Raw genomic sequence first — 20,758 nt, forward strand, 5'->3', positions numbered from 1 at the left:
GATTTTTATGTTAAATTGTTTTATATAGAATTGTTGTAGTCTATACAATATTTAATGCAATTACATCAGAAGTAAAAAATTAAATTACAGTAAAACTTTTCACGGGAGAGTAATTGAATTACAGTAATTAAAATACTGTTGGAAAGTTGATGTTAAATGGGAGTCATTAAACTCTAGACAGAATCATTTCAAAGAATCGGTTCAAACGAACGATTCGCGAATCGAACACAGCTAGTGACACACACTCCATACGGCCAAAGGTTACACTCAGAGGCGCTCTCAGTGGATAACCCACGCCTGGCTCTCTCTATAAACCTCCGGTTCTGGTTGACATCCCCCTCGGTCGCGTTATATTACGTAAACGACAAGCAGGAGGATCGGTAAAGTTGCTCAAGTGTGCGACTTGGACGTGGTGTCTGATGTAGACTCGGTTCTGAGTTGGTCTCGTACGGTCTCCCCTCCGCTCCACACCGCTGGCCTTGTATAATTTCTCGACAGCCGGGAAAGAGGCGCTGGTCGCGGGTATGGATGCCCTGTGGATGCTGCCTGTGCTGCTGGTGCTCCCGCTTCTGTTATGGACCAGCAGCACGTTCGTTTACTATTTCAAGAAGTGCTTCTATGTGGCGTACATGATGCTGCTGGCCGTTGCCACCATACCGATGTGCATTCTGAAAAGCGGCGGCAGAGACATTGAGAATATGAGGTGAGTTGTCAACAACGCAAGTCACACAATGTTTCCTTTCTACTCTCGTGCATTGATTCGGGACACTGGGCGGCCATTATATGTGGTTATTGGATGTTACACCGAAAATGTGGCTATCATAGTATAGATTAAATTGTATTTTAAGACTGGAACATATTGCAATCTCCTTTTTTATCATTTACACGTCCGATGCATGGGTCAAATTGCTTGTTTAAGTACCCACATATGTTTTTTATGACTGAAATGTGAATGCATTTGTAAAGGAATGCATTGCATCCGTTTACCCCGGACAGATGTTCGGATCACGGTAGTGAATCTTTAGCCAGCTCGCTAAGAACAGTGTACGCGAGAACAGGCCTGTGTATCTTATATTTAACTCGAAATAAGAATTAATTAAGCTCTGTATGTTTTATTTACACAAGATAATGTAAATATGCGGTTAGAGCGCGTGCATATTCCACTTGTATGTGTTTAAGGCTATCTGGTTTAGCGTCTCGTGCAAGCCAGATATGGCGACCAAAGCGTGTGTTTGTTTTCTGATGATGTAGTGGAAAGGTGTGAAACGCTTGCTTTACTAGTTACATGGTCTAGTTTGTCAGATAGAAGACTTCCTAGTTGTATTAATGAGGCCATGATGGATTGGTTTCATGGCTCAGCTGGTGCAGAGTTCATCCTGGTCGATGGTGCTAGATTAAACCAACAGTCACACGTTTCACACAGTGGACAGATGATCGATGGAATTGCGGATTCCATGCCATCAGTTTAGAATCAATGTTCGCGCCGAAAATAATTTTGAATGACCGTTCCGTAACGGTCTAGAATGTCGCTGCCATGGTAACGGACGTTCTAGAACATCGGATGTTTAACTTACACAGAATCTCCTAGGTGCTCCTGTCAAAGTCAACATTTAAACTGATTAACATAAACTAGGACTGTCAATACATTAAAGGGTTAAGTTCACCCAAAAATGAACATTTTTTAAGAATTATAATTATTAATAATTGAAATAATTAATAATTTACTCACCCCCTAAAGCCATCCTTGGTGTATATATGACTTTCTTCTTTCAGACAAACACTATTGGAGTATTATTAAAAAAATATCCTGGCTCTTTCAAGCATATAATGGGAGTGAATGGTACCTGAGATTTTGAAGAGAAATATCCATAATTATAACTTTATAAACTGTAATCACTGGCTTTCGGTAATGCCCGTCTGCACGTTCATGAGAGAGTCAAGTTCAGTGTAAACTTTGGTATAAGTAGACGCCATGGTTTAAACAAATAGGCCTGGCCAAGAGACTAAATCTCTTCTGACATTTCTCTTTAAAAATGCTTGTTTTAGACTTTTTGACCGGTGTTTTGTTTTGCTCTATCCTCTGGTTCTTCTATCCTCGTTCGTCAATGCGCCATGCGTCGGGTCAGAGGTCACTCTTCGGCTGGAAATGGACTTGTGTACGGCCGTTACCGGACGCCAGTCATTATAGTTTATAAAGTTATAAATATGGATATTTTTCTTACAAAAACGCATCGTTTCGCTTCAGAAGGCCTTTTTTAACCCCCTGGACCCGTATGGATTACTTTTATGATGGATGGATGCACTTTTTTGGCCTTCAAAAAACAAGGTACCATTCGCTCCTATTATAAAGCTTGGAAGAGCTAGTATATTTTTTTAATATAACTCCGATTGTGTTTGGCTGAAAGAAGAAAGTCATATACAGATACACCTAGGATGGCTTGAGGGCGAGTAAATATGGGATCATTTTCATTTTTGGGTGAACCAACCCTTTAAAATGAATTGTGATTATGTGTTTGTAGTTTTGTTCAATGAAATTAATACATAAATAGAATAAAGCAAATACCTAAAAATATTTTTTTTAGTTTAGTGGTTTTCTTGATAATTAAGTGACCGCAGAAGTGATTTTTAGCTATTTTACTTGATTTAATTGTATTAATAATTATTTTACTATTGCATGACCATCCTATTTGGTAGCCACTGTTCTAGAATGCAACTGTGGAATGTAAATAGGAATGTATTTGTAACTCTCATTGAATATTTTGATTATAATTATTTTTGGCCTCCCATATTCACTGATGCGCCATCTTTGATTTTTTTAACGGGTATGAAAGCGAGGCTGTCAGGGATAGGCATAGCTACATCTCTTCAGTGGGTTGTACTATTATTTAATGTGTTTTTGGATTGTTCTGCTGACGAAACACTGCAAAAATATCTTTCCAAGAGATTTCTGTAGACATGGACGTCAGTTTGGTTTGAAATGTGCTGGGGACAGAGACGCATTCGGAAGTGCATTTTCAGATGGGTACAATAACGCATTCATTTTTTTTCTCTCTTTCGCGCAGGTTATGTTTTGAAAGACGATGTCCTGTAGCTCAGGCACGGCCCCACTTTTGAACAGGCCCACCCAAAACTTTCAAAAAAAAAAAAAAAAAAAAAAAAACTTTTACTTTATTCTAATTTTGTCAATAATTATAAAAAAAAATCGCCAATAAGCTCATAATTTGTGCTAAAATAGTGTTTAGTTTTAAAAACCATTTTAAAAAGCTGGTTATATTTTGATGTTTCTGCGCAAGTTCAGCAGACATTGAGGTTCGGGTTTGTTCCGATCAGAGCTCGTGAGTGGAGAACGCATTTCTGAATATTCTGCTCCGCTCGTTCATTCCGCAGGGTCGCTTGCTCAACCCAGATGTCCTGTTGCCTGGTTCGAAAATATGTGGAATAAGGGCTGCTTCCAACTAAAAGTTTTTTTCCTAGTCGAGTAGTAGGCTAGTTGTTCATTTAAGTCATTCGTGGACAAATCGCCCCTTTATATTAATTTAATTACTTATATAGCCTACAGGATAATGAGCTTACGTAATATAACCGCACTCAAGCACACGACCGCACGCATAAAGCTTGCCACAAAGAACCGGTAAAAGTAATGATTATGAATGTGTCTAAATGTGTCTAAATACGCTGTGAATGTGAATGTGCATTATACGCTGCTGAGTTTCGGTTCATTTATGAGACGAACTCCAGTTCACTCGCCGGAGCCTCCATGTCGTGATTCTGCTATATATTTACTTCTTATTTATTAAATCCAGGCAATTGGTTCATGAAACATTGATTAAAATTAAGATATAATTAATACAAAACGAAATTCACTTTAAAGAAAGGCAGCTGTTCTGTTTGAGGTCTCTGTGAAAGTTTTAAAGCAGTCTTTTAGTGCCGCTTTCAGAGCGCTCACGTCCGTAACCGAGAACTGACACGTTGTTTTTTCCCTCATAAATGCGAACACGGAAAATAAAATAAAATGAATATTATAATGTTTTTTTGTTGGGTCAGACAATGATTACCACATTTCTCTCTCATATTGCTCCTCACAACCACTGAAAACAGTAAAAAAAATCGAACCAAAAGTCAAATTAATATGGACGGAAGTTAAAAGTGGTGGGTACAAAATGACTCATGACGAAATCTGGTGGGTATGCGTCCCCCCCGAAATCGACGCCTATGTCAGTAGACAAAAAAACTTCAGACAACATGAGCTGTGTGGAAAATTATAAGCGATCTGGAAGCTTTATACTGCTTTTTAACTTTCCAGAAGACTTGTCCTGTAGGCTAGACTTCCATTGTAAGTTACAAACTGAGGTGTGGGTCAGAATTATTTTCTTAATCTAGAACTGAATCTGGAACATTCATTTAAATAGGACATTTAGTCCTTTATTGAAGCATTTTTACAAGTTGGGGTCCTCGACACTCGACAGAAGTAAGTTTGGAGAACTTTTTTTTTTTTTTGATCAAAATCATTGTGTATAATGAATATCAATATGTTAAATTATAATTGATATGAATGTTTTCAGGAAATTGTATATAAACCTGCATGAGTGCAAACTTTTTTAAAAGTAAAAATATTTCATGTCTCAATTAGGAGGCCATAAAATCTACATGCATGCTAATGATTAAAAATAAAAGCAAAAAGCTGTTTTAAATGGAGTATGCCTTGTCACACACCATATGCCATGTCAAGTTTATGTCAACTGCACACATGGTCAAGTCACTTTTATTTATATAGTAATATACTTTCAGTAAATACTGTATTGTATACAATATAGCACATTGTTCCAAAGCAGCTTTACAGTGATAAACAGTAAAATCAATATGCAAACAGAATTCAACTCTGCTGTAAAGCACCTCTAAAAAGACAAGAGTGTCATTGTTCAGCTGAGGTCAATTCAGTCATTGTGAATTCTGTTCAATAACTGTGTAAAGACTAAAGAGCATCAAATAAAAAAAATATTTAAATTATATAGCAGCTCTGTAGAAAACAGTGACGTTATCATCCTGCTCAGTTCAGTTCTCATCCAATAGTGTCAGTGCAGTCAAATCTGTAAAATCGCTGAATATTAAGTGTCCCCAGCTAAGCCAGCCAGACTGGCACAGACAGGATCTCTTGTGTGATATGAAAAGCAGCCTTGTGTTTGTGGCCTTCACTAATAGTGTGCATGGGATATGAAAATCAGAGACCTGACGTCCGTCTGCATATGCACAAAAGTTCCCGTCAGCGCCTGTCCCGATGTTCTGCAGCTTTTAAATATGTTTGAAAGAGACTAGCCTATTTCACGTTCACAAAAATCTATTGCTGCTCTTCATAACAGTCGGTTCATTCACGCGCAGGGTACAATGAACACACTGGGCGCCATAGAATAACAGACATCGGTTTATTGCAGTCATTAATGCAATCATCTTTCCCGAGTGGAAGTTCACTGATATTTTATACTGCCTGTTTAGTGATTCAAGATATCAGTGCCATCATGTGTAGGGTTTGTAGTTCCCAGGTGAACCGGTTCAGATGAGCAAGTCTGTTCAGGACAGTGTTTGAATGTGGGGGTGCGACGTTACCCGGTAATTACGCCAGGAGAGTGTGAGCTCATGTGTCAAGTGTTGACTTACCGTACCTCGAGTATCAAGTGTTGAAGTGTTGTCATGCGTGCAAAACACTGTACATACTAGAATCTGATCGCGGCAAATATTAGGGCTGTCAAACGATTAATCGCGATTAATCGCATCCAAAATAAAAGTTTGTGTTACATAATATATGTGTGTGTATGGAGTATAATTATTTTCTATATATAAATACACAACATGCATATATATTTAAGAAAAATGTGTTATTTATATATAAAATATTTATATATAATATAAATTATATATAATATAAATATATATACACAGTATATACATGCAAATATTTCTTAAAAATATACATGCATGTGTGTGTATTTATATATAGAAAATAATTATACACCGTACACACACATATATTATGTAAAATCAAACTTTTATTTTGGATGCGATTAATCGTTTGACAGCACTAGCAAATATGTGGAAACTAATTTATGCAAGCTTAGGTGTTTTGGTCATGGCAATAAAGAGTTTAACAGGATGACCTAACACCCTTTTTCTCTCTCTCTCTTTCTTTATCAGTGTGATAGGAAAGAGTGATTGTTCCACATGGAGAGATGATGCAAGGATTCTGAACTTATATTGGGTGAAAGGGGAGAGCTGACGAGGCTAATAGAGAGAGAGTCAGAGCAGTTTCCCAACCACTGTGACAGGTTGTCAGGTGTGCCGTGGAGAATGATCAAATTCCAAAAAAAAGAAGAAAAATATAAATGAAAATAAATGCTACAAATAAGAATATATTTTCGCTGTCGGACGGAAATCTCTATATTCCGTCGTTTATTTTAAGAATCAATGCTACTGGTCATCCTTTACGCCTGTATGTGGGTTTTACTAAATAATTAACCAATGAAAAGTATTAAAATTAGCTTGTTGTGATTAAACGAAGTAGGCTAACTCCATTGGATCCTCAAACTGTCAGTCAAACCTCATAACTCCACCTACATCTATTATTAATGAAGTGATGCACACAGATGGAGATAGATCGCTTATTGTTTGCAATGCAAAGGTAAACAGAACTGATGTTTGAAAAAGAACAGCATTTTCTTTACTCAAGAAACTGTCTATACTTATACTGTCTATAATGGCAAATGTTTTTTTGTATTTTTTTGTATTTAAAGAATGGAGAAGAGTCTTAGTCTGGTATATGCTGGCGTAGCCAACATATCCTGTGCATAGCGCTTAATCTTTTATATCATGATATTTTGTCCAAAGTATTCAACAAGAAAAGCTGAGCGCCCACATATCAACAATAAACTTTATAACCTGTAAGTTGATGAAAACCTAATGTGATGCATTTACTGCTTCAGGGGCGGCCATTCTAATGATGGACGAAACGCATATCTCTGTCATTCGCTGGTCAAAAACCTCATTGATCTTTGATCAAGATCATTTGATCTTGATTTTCATCAAATCTTAATATTATAATGACAAGTGCAAGTGTCTGGCCATATATAAAGCCACAAAACCAACTTTGACGACACAGTGTTTAATTATTTAAACAATACGAGTTTTCCGCCCTTCAGCGACAATATGAAAATGTGTTGTTTTATCATCACCAACAACACCATCTAGAGACAATCAGTTTATTCTTTTACATGTGCTTACAGTATTGGAGATGGATTGGGGATTTAAAACTTCACAATGGACACAAAAAAATGATGTTCAAGTTTTATGAAGTCATGCGATTAGGAACAATTTTTATTTGTTATTCACTGATTATTTTCCCCTGTAGTGAGTGCTTAAATGCTGCGACCAGATCATTTTATTTATTTTTATTGAATAGTTTTGCAAGTTGTTCGTCGAGTCAGTGAGTTTGAGAACCAAATGAGTTTGATTTATGACTGTAATAGAGTAATTGGAAAGATCTGACTCAAAAATGACTATTACATAAGTCATCATTTTAGAACTTCGGAAGACTTGAAATATGTTGTACATGTTGTATTATTAATACTTCAGTGATTTTAAGCTCCAGTCCCCATTCATCGTGGCCTGTACCAGTTTTACCTTAGTATCATTAAGATACTACAGGTTTTTATTTATTTTTATTTTAGTTTTAGTAATTTTGTCGTGTTTTTATAATTTTTATTCGTTATTATTTTAATTAGTTTTAGTTATTTTAGTACAGTAGTTAAACTAAATGAAAATGAAAAATGTTGCAGCTATTTGATATCAAATAAGTTTCAAGGTTTTTTTTAATATTTTAGTTAACATTTATTTTATTTCAAACAAGAATATGATTTTTATTAACTGTAATAACCCTGGCCGGTGCATTATTGAGAATATCTCCTTTAATGTTTCACAATAGAAATGAAGTAATACATGAGGGTACATGAAGACAAAATAAACCTCTCAAAAAGACTGTAGTATAACCTTCAATCGGAGTTGTTGTGTGTTCTTGATGAGCTACTCGTGAATTTATCATCTATGATAACAGCCAAGCTTGGCAGGGTTTAAACTCTTGTTCCTTTGTGCTTGTGTACTAGGGTTAACGTGTCAGAGCACAGGTTGACATTTATGATAACAGAGTTTATTTAAGATGTGTGTAGTAACAAATAAAATATGTTTGCCGTTCCATAGCTGGTGGTAATAGAGTGTGAGGATGATGTGTTTTTGTAGACCAAAACCTAGAAACAAGTAAGTATTTTTTTAGCACTTCCTGTTCCGTCGTCCTGAAGTCAGGGTGTTTTTGGTTAGGCTAAATGCTTGAAATAAAGTCTGTGGTGTAAGGCTGAACGCTATTGGAAAAAAATAACATTGCGATATTTAGTTTTTCTGTGATATTTATTGTGAAATGAAAACAGTTTCAGCACTTTCTTTATAATGGTCCCAGTGAACCGTCACAAGCCCCTAGCAGTCAATATCCCACTGTGACACAATGGATCCTTCAGTTTGACCTTTTCTTATTAGACCAAAACGCACTTTAGGATGGATTTAAGTTTCATACACTTGTGTGTTTTCTCCTCTTCTTATCTCTAGGAAAGCAGCGAAGACTTACATCACTTCTCTTGTTGCCCTTTGACTGAAAATATATCAAAATATATCAGTATTTTTTTTCTTTCTGTGTTGCGGCAAAAATAGCAACAGTAAGTAGGCTAGCTCATCCAGTGCAACCATTTGACGTCATCGACGCAGAATGCACTGCGCACCTAAAATGGCGCCCCCCATTGTCCAAAATATGTATAAAACGATGTGGATTTTTTAAAATAATGTAAATCTTTCATGGGTTTTCTACTACATATTTCAGTAAGAGACATCATTTACGTTATATTAATACCCGGGGTTTCCTTTAAGGCCCTGATATACTCGCGTTAGTTTTTTAGTTCTTCGTTTAGGGTAAAACGAAATTCGAAATACGTGACCAGTGATAGCGAACATACGCCCCTGACCACACTGCTGAGAGCGAAGTTTAGATGAAGATGTAAATATGTGCCAATGTGTGATGACCAAATCTATGTGGCATAAAGTTACTTTGGTAGTACCATGGTACTTTTCTTTTTGTCAGAGTACATTCTTGTTGTTTGAATAAGAATGCATAATGAACAGTGCAGTGAAAGTATAAGATGCAAATGCATTTTTATAAAAATAAAAACACTACAGTTCAAAAGATTGGCATTAGTAAGTTCTTTTCTTTTAAGAAATTAATACTTTTATTCAGCGAATGTGAAGCGAAGTGAATGTTTATAATGTTACAAAAAATCAATTTCAAGTTAATGCTGTTAGGGTGAAAATTCAGCTTTGTCATCACATGAATAAATAACATTTTAACATGTATATTAAAATAGAAAACTGTTATTTAAAATTGTAATAATATTCACAATTATCCTGTTTTTTATTTTTTTTATCAAATATATGCTGAGTGAGCAGAGGAGTAAATACAATTTTCGATATATATATATATATATATATATATATTTTTTTTTTTTTTTATTCTGTGTAATGATGAGGTAGATTGTTAAGCTAAACGAATTCAAACAATTCAAATAAACTTACAGTAAAAATAGCATTCCAGATTTATTGCAGAACTGGCTCAGATTCTTGTAACAAAACGCACATGCAGTGACTGCTAAGAGCGAGAGCTGTTGTTTACCATTCACAACATGTCAAACTCAAACCCTCAGGGTAATTTCACAACCATCACTGTTGAGGAAATGCCTGTGTAAACTCTGGAAACAGACATGCATTTTTGTGCATTATTGAACCAGAGCTAAATCAAATCAAATGAACAGTAAATGTTTATATTTAGCAGGGTTTTCGCGGGGCATTAAAAGTCATTAAATGGATTTTGCTAAAATGAAGGCCTTAAATGGCATTAAAAAGCATTCAATTTGAATCCTACAGGCATTAAAAATGTAGATATAGTTTTGAAGAAAATGTTATATTATCAATTTATTTGAATATAGCCTTCATAATTAATCATTTTTATTTGCTGTTGCAAAATTTGTACGATAGTGTGATAAAACGCGGAACCGGTTTGGTAATTGCTTCCGGCTGGAGCAAAATTGCCATGATGCGGAGATGACGCTGGCATTTTGGACAGGAATAAAACTAGACCAGAAAAATGGGAAAAAGTAAAAATTCCAGCAGAAGTGGCTGGAAGACAGTTTAAAGCGTTAAAATATTTAACGCTATTAACGCAGCATCTGTTTTTTAAGGCTAGTTATTTTTCAGGCTAGTTAATATACTGTCTTTATGTTGGTTCTACATTAATTTGGAGATTAACTGTGAAATTAATACATTATAAAATATATAAACTAAATATATACAAAAATGTAAGTGTTTTTAATTGTGATTTAATCACACAAAAATTGTGGTAATAGAGGTTTTTTTTTTTTTTGATTGACAGCATACTTGTATATATGCATATATATATATATATATATATATATATATATATAAAAAAATCTGTGGTTAGTCATGGTCATGTATGGCATTAAAAATAAAAAAATGGCATTAAAAGGGGCATTGAAAAGCATTAAATCTAATTTGAAGAGACCTGCAGAAACCCTGATTTACTGTTTGGTAAATCAAGCATCGCTTTACTATTGCTCATACTTGGTACTTATTACTTGGGGTGAAGTGTTGTGCTAAACCACTAACCTTAAGTATTTGAACACGATTCATTGTATTATCTTTCAGGATCCTGAAATGTTTGAATGAATGAGTTTTGTTGACTCGCTTCAGCTGCGGTGTTGCATAACCGCAGATGTCTTTAGCCCACATTTGCTCCACTTATTCACATTACTGATATGAAGCTCTTATGTGTTCAAAGGTCTCACAGATACTACATCTTTAATCTCTCTGTTCTATCGCGCAACATCACATCAATTTTACTTTTCATTTGTATGTATGTGCAATTAGTAATTTTAGTTCTTCAATGTCAACTCAATTACTCAACAACATAATTTCAGTTAGTTGCCAATTTTCATTTAAAGTTTTTCATCTTATATTTATAACAAAGTAGTTTTAGTTTAAGTTAACTATAAGAACCTTGTCTTTTACACACATGCAAGTGCATTCATACATGTTAGCTTGGATAATTATTGCATTTGTCTGAACATGTTGTTGTTTTTTAGAGATTAAAATAAACTTTCTGACCAAACCATTTTGGAATGCAGAAAATCTGTATAATGGTGCTTGATGGATATTATTAGTGTTATAGTCTTCTTTATGCTTGTACTTGAAGCTAGTGATTTGAAAAACAAGTTACGGACATGAGCAATACGTCAAAATGTGCATTTTAGATGGGCTGTTATGATTAAAATCGAGAAAACAATATACTACTAAAAAAGTTTGATTTCTGCCTGGTGAATGATAAAATGGTGGGAAATTGAAAGAGATATAGAAGCCATATTTGTGAAAATGGATTGAGTGACCGTTATCAGTCGTGCTCTGGATTGTAATGTCTGTTTACTTCCTGCAGGGTAATCCGGTTCATGGTTCGTCATGTGAAGTATTTCCTGGGTCTGCGCTATCAGGTCAGCGGTTGGGAACATCTACAGACAGAAGGACCCTACGTCATCATCTCCAACCACCAATCATCTCTCGACGTGCTAGGTGAACCAACACACACAACCAGAGGTGTAAAGTCCAGGTTCAGAAAGTAAAAGTCCTCCTCAGTATTTTGTTCCAATTACCTGGATTTGCTAATTAGCCCAGTTTTTCAGCCAGGAGACAGAACTAATTAGTGAAAACAGCTGGCTGAGTTCATGGGTGGAGTAAACATATGGCAGGACTTTTACTTTCTGACCCCTGGACTTTACATCTCTGCACACAACCAATCAACACTTAGTCAAGTCAAGTAACCCACTCTTGCCTTTCAAAACATGGTTGGGATCGCAATCTGGCAGAAAAAGCTCTGGGTCAAAATCATGTATGAACTAGCTTCTTTCTACATGCACACCCAGATGTCACATGATCATGCTTGTGTACTGATTCTCTCCTCATCTCTGCAGGCATGATGGAGATATTGCCGGACCGCTGCACGATGGTAGCTAAGAAGGAGCTGGTATGGGCCGGGACGGTGGGCATGATTTGCTGGCTGGGAGGAATCGTCTTCATCAACCGCCAAAAGACCAGAGACGCCAAGAATGTCATGAGTGAAGCTGCTAAAACCATGTTAGCCGACCAGGTCTCGTCTTTACTAAGTCTCAAACCATGTTAATTGATGGTATATGCTCCTATTGAGGTGTAGTTTCCTTTTTGATTTAAAAAAATCACATTTACATGTTGTCATTGTCATGTGACCCACCAGCATCAGTTGCGTCGCTTCACTGCCATCCACAAATCCTCTTTGTTTTTTTTTTAAATCCATGTTGAGAAAATGAATAGTAAAAATACTTCTGTTGATTTCTGAATACCAAACATTCTAACATCAGCAATGATTTAATTTAATATTTTGCATACTAAATTGTGATTTGGTACTTTGTTGCATCTATTTATCCATCTATATATTAATTGCTAGTCATTTTCAGTCGGTGCTGCAAAGAATCTCATTTTGTGTTTTAAACTTTCTGTAGATCCGATTGTGGGTGTTTCCAGAAGGCACACGGAATCAGAACGGCGGGCTTCTGCCGTTTAAAAAGGGAGCGTTTCATCTGGCCGTTCAAGCACAGGTGAGTGTTACTCCCGAACACCTGTGTTTAAAGACCCAAGCTTAATGTTGTGTATATGTCTGTTTGGTGTTGTAAAATATACTTTAAGACAAACCATGTGCAAATTCACCAGTCAACACCATTGCTGAGTATTTTCTCCTTAAAACTGCAGCGAACCATAGACAGTCTCAAAAACACGGTTTGAAACGTCCCTGTTTCCTGCGGTTACAAACATGTAACCAATCCGGGGCTTTTCTCCACTGACATTCGATGATGTTCAAAGTGTTTTTAGAAGACAGTGGTCTGACTCTGAGATGGTGAACAGCAACATGGTTTGGGCAACACACTATTAGACATTTGATAACATAGACAAGGCAAAGGCTAATCGTATGAATTACCGTTATGTGTCACATTGTAGGAGTGATACATACAGTAAAGCGCATTCCCATTCTAATACATTGAGCCTGTATAATTCACTGTCAAACATGTATGGCTGAATTAAACCAGTATTTCCACTTGCCGTTGTTTAACGTTTATCACAATGGATCAGGTATTCTGAGCTGGTGTGAGTGTGTGGAGGCGGGGCTAATTTGCATATTCATTTTTCCGCGTATACTAAACAAGGCAAGGGTGTAGAGTTACATTAAAGTTCAAGAAGGCATGAAGCAATTGTTTTCACAGGAAAAGACTTTTAAAAATGTCATTTTGATTGTCAAAGATGAGTTTTAAGGGATACAACTTGACCTGATCTAATCTGACGTGTTGGTGCCATAGGGTTGGTGCAAAGTACAAAGCTTGAGTAATTTACCAGCTTGAGCTCAAAGGTCCCTCATCAGCCCATGAAACCTGTGTCACGGGTCAGAGGTCGTAAGGGAGACTCTGGCTTTACCCTTGTAGTGTTGTGTGTTATCTTCACCAACAGAGGGAGCCGTTGTTTCTTATATTCGCTCCTGTTCAAGTGCAGCCACATAGAAACTTTAACTCTTATGCAATTGATCTGCACAAACTCATTTCCAAAGCCACATGAAACATTCCTTCAGCATTTCTTCCTTTGTGGCTTGTGAAAAAAGTTGAAGCCAATTGGATTATATTTGTACTGGACGAATGAAACCCATGGCGGTTTGGTCACTTAAACTACTTCCTGTTTCAGTTTATAGGCTTTATTTTGAATGGGGGAAACTAGTGTGTGTTTGTGTGTTTCTGTATATTAATTAATAATTAAGATTTTGAATGTTTTTGGAAAATGTCTCTTACTTGCTAGTTAGCTATGGAGTGCTAAACAGAGGCAATTGCCAGTTATCTTATTTGTTAACAAATAATCTGTTATTTATACAAAGGTTTTTTTTTTTATTCCCACTGAGTTACTACTTTATAGACCTCATGAAATGGTTTTAAAGCAAGTTTTCTTCCCGTTTTTCTTTTCTTCTTCTTTCTTTCTTTCGAAAGAGGAAGTTAGGCTAGTCATGTTAACAAAATCCTTCTTTTTTCCTGTTTTGTAATAGCTAAACTACTTTATTGTGTTGTCAATCTAGAGAGCATTTGATTGAACCAATTTTTTTTTTACATGCCTCTAAACAATCAATATTTTTGGTTATTTTCTCTGAAGCGGAAGATATATGTATATCTGTTTATCTGCTAAAATGCTATTTTGTCCATTTTTAGGAGTGAACTAGCATATACATTAGGCTCAATGCTAACAAAGCCTTAAGGCTAATAATAAAACTACATTTTTGTGGCCACAAAAAAATATTTTGGATAATTGCTGTAATGTTTAGACAAACCTATCAATAGCCGAATATTTGAGACTGACTTTGGGCTGGAAAGGGTTTATGTCCGCACTTTCCCCTCAGAGTTGTTGTTGTTGGTGTAAAGAGGTTTTGGAATGAATTAGAAACGTGAAATTATTCTAATCGCAACAAGTTCATGTGAGGTAACATTAATTGTGCAAGTAAACGAATATTTTAGAAAGCGTATTATGTGGCTGTGAGTCTGTGTAGTTGTTATTAATAGTCATTTTACTTTATTCTGAACTTAAAGTCACTACGTGTGTGTGTACATTTGTGTGATGATGCATACTGATATCAAAATGGCAGGCTGACATAAACAAAACCAGATGAGCATGTGCGTGAAGGCGGACAGACATCACTTAATCTAGACCAGAGTAATGGAGCCCTGATGGTTCTCATTAGTTAAGGCAAAATATGTGAACAGTCTATGCTTTCTTCTCTTTATCTGTGTTTAACATCTTGGCTTTATGCAGCTACACCACATGTGACCTGACGGAGTCTTATACCTGGTCTAGACTTTGAGATGTTTTGTAGAAATTGTTTAATTTGGGGTGTCAGCAAAATATTCACATAAATATGTGAAATACATGCAAAATATTGCTAACCTTTTAAAAATGCTGTTATTTGTTTTTTTATACATGGAGTAAAACATTTAAAATATTTATTTGCCAATGTGTTTTTTTTATATTTATTTAGAATTTTTAATCAATTAGTTGATTCATATTATTTCATTTATTGATTATATGTGTATTTTACTAAAATATAAAAATATATGAAAAATATTTTTTAACCTCTCAAAATGCTATTTAAAATAAAAAAATATATAAATTTGTTACATTTAAGTACATTTTAAATAAGTATTTAAAAAATGTATATGTATTTTTCTTTCATGTTATACATATTCTTTTTATATATATATATATATATATATATATATATATATATATATATATATAAACTTTAATAAAAAAAAATGAATTAAAACATGAAGATTTTAAATATGTATTTGTCATTTTATATTTATTTCTATTTGTTAAATAGAAATGAGTAGTTAATTCTTTCTCTATCAGACACCCGTTTACACACACTGTCCAGCTGTGTCGTCATGAGAACCGACCACTTCTGCGTCTATTATTAGTCTGGGAGGATAGTTGAGTCTGTGTCTGATCATATTCTTGTGTGTGAGAGCGTTTCTAATCCCTGCTGATTTACTGTCTACTGCACATCGACCAACCATCTCTCTCTCTCTCTCTCTCTCTCTCTATCTCTATCTCTATCTCTCTCTATCTCTATCTCTATCTCTATCTCTATCTCTATCTCTCTCTATCTCTATCTCTATCTCTATCTCTCTCTATCTCTATCTCTATCTCTATCTCTATCTCTATCTCTATCTCTATCTCTATCTCTCTCTCTCTCTCTCTCTCTCTCTCTCTCTCTCTCTCTCTCTCTCTCTCTCTCTCTCTCTCTCTCTCTCTCTCTCTCTCTCTCTCTCTCTCAGGCTCCCATCATACCCATCGTGTTCTCGTCCTACAGTAACTTCTACCTACGAAAACAGAAAGAGTTCAAATCAGGTAATGCACATTACAAATGTATGTTACAGAGAAACACAGGGTTCCTGCGCAGTGTGGAAAAGTATGGAATGTCATTTCCAGTTCTGGAAAAGTATTTGAAATGATTCGTGTTTCCAGACTATTGCCCCTATTCTGATTTATAAACTCTAAAAATGTGAATTTCGGAAAACAAATGTATTGTATGAGCAGGCAGCCAAAAGTTTAGTGGTTGTTTAACACGACTAAATGAATTCAAGACGCATATCTTCATTAAACACATAAATAATACATTATTTCATCAGTAAATTAATAGAAGAGCAAACATTATTACTCTGGCATATCTTGCAATTATTTTGAATATAATATTTTCTGAATTAATGTAATCAGTGCTGATATTATTTTAAAATGTATGAGTAAATTTAACATATGTTATTACATTTATGTAGAATGTATGCAGTCATTGAAAATGTGAATATAATCAATGTTATTTTATTATTATTTTGACAATATTATTTATAACTTATATGAATTTACAATATTAAATTTAAAATACATTAAGTAAGTGAATCCTGTATTTTAGTATTGCAGTTTTAATAAAATGCTGCACATTGGTTTAGTGTGATATTCTGCCAGTTATTTGGAACAATATTCCACCAATTATTTGTCAACGTAATAGAATACATTTTCCGAATGTAACATATATGTTAACAGTTGGACTTTAAAACCATTTATCAGATGTTAAATATAGTCTGAAAAAGTATGGAATTTTGAAATGAAAAAACCCTGGAATTTACAGTAAGCCCTTTTTTTGTAAATTAAAGAAATAATTCACAAAAAAATTGTTTACTCATCTTCCTGTCGTTCTAAACCTGTATGCTCATGAAAAAGCATAAAAATAGTAGTCCATATGACTGGTGCACTTTATTCCATGTCCTCTGAAAGCTAAAATATGAGTTGTTGTTATTATTATTTAGTGAATTATTATTTTAAGAACTAGTCCTTGAAATGCATTGTGGGACGTGTTTATGAGTGGTGATGGCGATTATGGCTGACATTTAGAAATGACTTAATTTAGGGTTTCTGCAAATTATTTCTAAAATATTTATTTAAATATGTGAAATAAATGGCAACTATTTGTAACCTTAAAAATGCTTTTTATAGCCATTGCTTATATGGCGTTAAATCATAAATAAATTTGAAATGCATTTTAAAATGTAATTTCATGTATCATATATTTAACTATATTTTTAAACATGAATTAAACCATTTTAAATATGTATTGGTTTATTTGGAATTTATAAATAAATTAGTAGTTGATTATTTCATATTATTCTTTTATTTAAAAAAAAAGATAAAAGAAATAATAATTAACTATATATATATATATATATATATATATATATATAATAATAATTAAATTATAAATTAGTGTAAATTTTTAAATGCATGTTGAAAGGTTACAAATATTTTGCATATATTTCACATATTTAAATATTTTACAAATATTTAGCTGAAACTCCAAATTAAGCAATTTCTAAATGTTCATTACAGCCACAATTGCCGCCATTTCTACATTTTAAAACATTTAGGCAATTAATGTATATAATATCTATATACATTAATGTATGACTAATGAACATTTCCACATTGTTTCTAACAGGAACCATCACTCTGAAAATTCTTCCAAAGATCGAGACAAAGGGACTGACGGCAGATGATGTCACAGCTCTCTCCGACCAATCATTCGGCGCCATGCATTCGGCATTCCTGGAGATCTCCAGCCAAGCCGCCCAGTGCAACGGGCCTTCCAGCCACTGAGCGCTGCCGTCGCGCCCTTTCTTTCGCTCCGACAACTAGGATGGCTCGAGACTACGTCGTTGCCGCGGTGACGGTAACCGCGACAACCAGGCGCTTTAGTATCCTCTCCGACGGCCCGTGAAGCAGGAACACATGTCCATACAAACAAAAACACACAAGCATTCACGTTGACTACATACAGATGTCATTTTAGCCAAGTTTTGATCTCCCGTTGGACTCCAGGGGGCGCTAAGCAGCGGAACAGGGTTTTTTTTCTTTTCTTCACCTGGCCTGGTGCGACGCTTTGTTCCGTGTCCTTTTCGACGTCGGACTGCTTTAGTCGGCGACGGGTTGAGTTTTGGAGCGACGCCCTGAGAACGTCGTGGATGTGCGTTCGACATGCATGCCTTTTTGACTTTCTCTGTTTCTCTTCCTTTCACTGATTTTACAAGGACTCGTTTCATTGGTTCGTGTAGCTCGCTTTTTCTCGAGGTACTCTGCTTGCATTATGGGAGATCGGTGACAAATATCTGTTCGTTTTTTTTTTTTTTTTTTTTTTTTCGTATGCAAGTCTTATTGGTTGCCAGAGTATTTTTCAAGGGTGAGCGCTCAAAGATGCCCTTTTATTGTTTAAGATAATAGATTTAAAGGAAAATTGCTGACCAAAAAGTGAATTCGGAAATGTCCCAATACACTCCAGAGGAAAGCTTTTTGTGTCGTCACAACCAAGGATTTCGAAAAAATGCCAAGAGATCGTTTCGCTGCTTTCAAGGTTAGTTCATAACGAAGCTTTATCAAGTGCGGCTTCTTCCTGTGCCATGTGTCCAAAGTGTCTCAGCCGGTGGCTGCGTAATGCTAGAATATTGTGAGAAACGCTATTGATTATTGATCTGTGATCAGTTTGATTAGCGTTTAGGGATAGAAATATGTTCCGGTTGGCTTAAGTTCATTGCTTTGCTCGTTTCTTTTGTTTTTGTTTATTTTCAGGCTACGAAATATCAGATTTCATTCATACAGATGTATTTAACATTGTTCAATCTTATTGTTTAAAGTAGAAACCATTTACAAGTGAACTATTATTGTAATAACTGATCGAATAAGTATTATCTAACACATTATATAGACTATGGCACAAGGAGCCAACTTAACTAAAATGTGTTTAAGAGTCATTATTATTCAGACTTTTGATGGATGAAATTGAAAATCAGAATTTATCTTACATGTCAGCAGATGGTAGCATCAAAACCTGGATTGTTCTTCCAACACCTCTTATAATATGATCCCAAGAAATGATTCTAATGTAAATCACTGAGGTTTGTAATGTTTTAAGTGGATATTGACGTATAGAAAAATGATTGCACTCTAGAAATGAACCATATTCGCAGATCATTCTTAGATCAGATATTACACTTTATCTTAAACTTTAAGTTTTTACCAAGGAAGTCCATATGAAAAATGATGAAATATATATTTGAAAAATGTTCACAATTTAATCTCAAAATTACCAATTATTTAACATCTATTTATTAAACCAGACTGTATCACCAGCTTATGGCAGGATGATGATAATATAAATATTTGTAATTATTTCAAAGACATTTCTAATCGCGCTGCATTTTTGAATCTTATATTTAATGCTTGATGTTGCGGTTCTTATTGTTTAAGAATGTATAACATCCTTGCTATAATATGTACAATGTTATTTAAGAGGACTGAACTGTACGCATTACATTGTAATGGCTCGCTGAGCTGAAAGACATTTTCAGAACTTGATTTGAACGAATGTTTGAGTTGGTTATTGCTAAATGTCCAAATAAAACCCAGTGATTATTATTATTATTATTATAATTATTACCATTAGTTGTACAAATTTAAATACTGATGCAATTATGGAACCCTTTTATGTTGTGTATTAGGTCACAGATTTTCTAAGGCCTTTTCCTTTGTTTTCAGTGTAATTTCTGCCCTGCTGACTGAAAACCGTGCTGCGTACACGAATCAATGTACGAAAGGGTGTAACAAGGTGTTGTGGGATTTTCACCAAAGCTATTAAGGATGTATAACAGGGGAAAGCTTGTAAAAGCTCTGATTCTAAGATCCGTTAGACGAACCTGTCAGACATTTCACGGGCAGCCTTGTGTACGTGTGTGTATGAATGTGTGCGTGTGTGTGTGTGGTCCATTGTGTGTGCTGAATGTGTTTGTATGGTGACCAGACACACAAATGAGCTAAAGCCCATTGTAAAATCTGTAAAGTCATATAAGACGATGATTATATATAAAAATGTTGATTGTGGTAGAATCTGGATGCGAACTGTTAAAAACATCTAGGACAAAGAGTTAATAAAATCGTCTGTTTTTCCAATATAAATGTTAGGATTTGTTCTTGATGTCATCTGTGTGTGTATCTTTTTCTTTGTTTTTCGTTATCGTTTTACACACAACACAGGTGTCCATGTTTTGTGGGGACTTTCCACAGACATGGTTTTTATATTGTACAATAAAAATTCTATATATAGTAAATCATTTTCCAATTGAGGATGTTCCAAAATGCACGTAAAGTATGAAGCTAAAATGGTTTCAAAATTAATGCATTTACAAAATGCGATTCACAAATGTGTAAGCTAATTCACATAAAAAGTTTATATATCCGCAAACATCAATTCACAAACTTATTACCTAATGCAAATAAATATGTTGAATGTAAATTTGGTTGTGCATGTGCAAACATGAGTTAACGTACTTACAAAATATGATTAACAAATGCTAAATTCATATTCACCAAAAAAAATGATATAATTTTTCATATATATATATATATATATATATATATATACACACACACATGGTGGCGAGCAGGACGAGGGCGG

General features: G+C 34.9%; 1 protein-coding gene across 1 annotated transcript; it reads left to right on the forward strand.

The window, feature by feature from the left end:
* Positions 1-212: 212 nt before the first annotated feature.
* Positions 213-20,277, forward strand: agpat2 (1-acylglycerol-3-phosphate O-acyltransferase 2 (lysophosphatidic acid acyltransferase, beta)). The gene is made up of 6 exons (XM_079898196.1): positions 213-703; positions 11,585-11,718; positions 12,117-12,292; positions 12,681-12,776; positions 16,041-16,113; positions 17,753-20,277. Exons 1-6 carry the CDS (start codon positions 525-527, stop codon positions 17,908-17,910), a joined length of 816 nt encoding a protein of 271 aa, XP_079754322.1. The 5' UTR covers positions 213-524; the 3' UTR covers positions 17,911-20,277.
* The last annotated feature ends 481 nt before the right edge of the window (positions 20,278-20,758 follow it).

Source organism: Squalius cephalus (genome assembly GCF_949319135.1).
Source record: "Squalius cephalus genome assembly, chromosome: 17".
NCBI lineage: Eukaryota > Metazoa > Chordata > Actinopteri > Cypriniformes > Leuciscidae > Squalius > Squalius cephalus.